The sequence below is a fragment of the Herpailurus yagouaroundi genome, unplaced genomic scaffold (assembly GCF_014898765.1).
Source record: "Herpailurus yagouaroundi ecotype Mexico unplaced genomic scaffold, PumYag 166, whole genome shotgun sequence".
NCBI lineage: Eukaryota > Metazoa > Chordata > Mammalia > Carnivora > Felidae > Herpailurus > Herpailurus yagouaroundi.
Window position 1 is genome coordinate 14484830 of NW_024412407.1, and position 1343 is coordinate 14486172.

At 29.3% G+C, this 1343-nt stretch overlaps 1 protein-coding gene across 2 annotated transcripts in view; it reads right to left on the minus strand.

The window, feature by feature from the left end:
• The window catches only part of REDIC1 (regulator of DNA class I crossover intermediates 1), a 54445-nt gene extending 53395 nt beyond the window's left edge, over nucleotides 1–1050 (minus strand). Inside the window, exon 1 of one of the 2 annotated variants that reach the window (XM_040488427.1) lies at nucleotides 916–1050. In XM_040488427.1, coding sequence (XP_040344361.1) covers nucleotides 916–1021 — 106 coding nt within the window. In that variant the 5' untranslated portion in view covers nucleotides 1022–1050. The remainder of the gene's footprint in view (nucleotides 1–915) is intronic. The other variant, XM_040488428.1, reaches the window with a different exon arrangement.
• Between the last annotated feature and the right edge of the window lie 293 nt (nucleotides 1051–1343).

Here is a 1343-nt window from a genome sequence, read left to right on the forward strand (position 1 = left end):
TCAAATTCATAGAAACGGAGTAGAAAAGTGGATGCTGGGGGCTAGGGACTGTGGAGTAGGGGAAATACAGGTTTGCAGAGGGTGCAAACTTTCAGCTATAAAATGAGTAAACATCATGACTGTGGCCGATAACACTGTATTATGTTAAGTAAAGAAAAAGAAGGTAAATAAATCAATCAGATTTACAACAAAAAATTTTATTGCTAAAATCCATAAATAATATATTTACTTTTAAAGTATAACTAAATTTCCTCATGTAAACCGTCATCTGCAGAGTAAGATACAAAAATGGCAGAGAAAGGAAAAGAGGATATACTAACAGTAGTTATAAGCAATTTCTATACTCCTTTATGAACAGTCTTATTTCTTAGGCTCTCATTTTAGCACTTATCTTGAAGATTAAATATCACACACAAGTTCCCTTGAGACAAAAATATACTCTGTCTAAACTTTTTATTTACTTGAAGACTCTAAACATAGGCAAATGAACTTTATTTTGAAGTATTAGACTACTATAGTTAACATTCTAAGAATGCCTAAGAAATTATTCAAGTTGTGATATATGAAACTAATCATTAATGGAAAAACCTTCTTCAGTGCCTCCTTTCAAACAAATTCTCTAAATACTGTAAAACAGTAAAGACATTCATTCCCTTAGCTCTTTAGCTAACTTTGGTAACTATCTGCTTAAGCAGACTAATGTAGTAACTAAAACAACTGCAATATAATGTTTGACCATACCTTATAAAGTTAATTTTATATAACACATAACTTAAAAATATGAAGCCACAAAAGATTTTAAGAATTAACCAAAGTACTAATTTATACTTTGAGTTCTAAAGTTACAATTTTATTAGAAAACTGAATGTTACGATTACATTAGAGTCAAAACAAAATGCTAATGAAAAGACTTACCGGGTGTTTTCTTCTGGCAAGATATGTGATTTACCATATACAAGTTAAGGAGGTCTAAACTGACAGTGGAATTTTTGACAGGGGATAAAACCCCCAGTAATTTCATTTTTGATTTTAACCTTTTCTTTTCAAAATATTCCTAAAACAATTAAAAATAAAAGTTATTACAACAGCCATATGGTTTTAGGCAGAATCATAAAAATAAAAAAGCAATAATGCTATTAAATAGTTGACTTGACATTTTTATATTTTTGATACCCCCTTTACATGTTTACATATAAACTGAAATCAATCATGATGACTTATACTTTGCCCAAAGACTCTTAATTTCACAGCCTCTTAAAATCTTTCTTTTGTTAAATGTAATGACTTTAAAACAGAGCCATTCCCCGGTATCAAAAGATTAAAAATTATATGAAATGTACAAA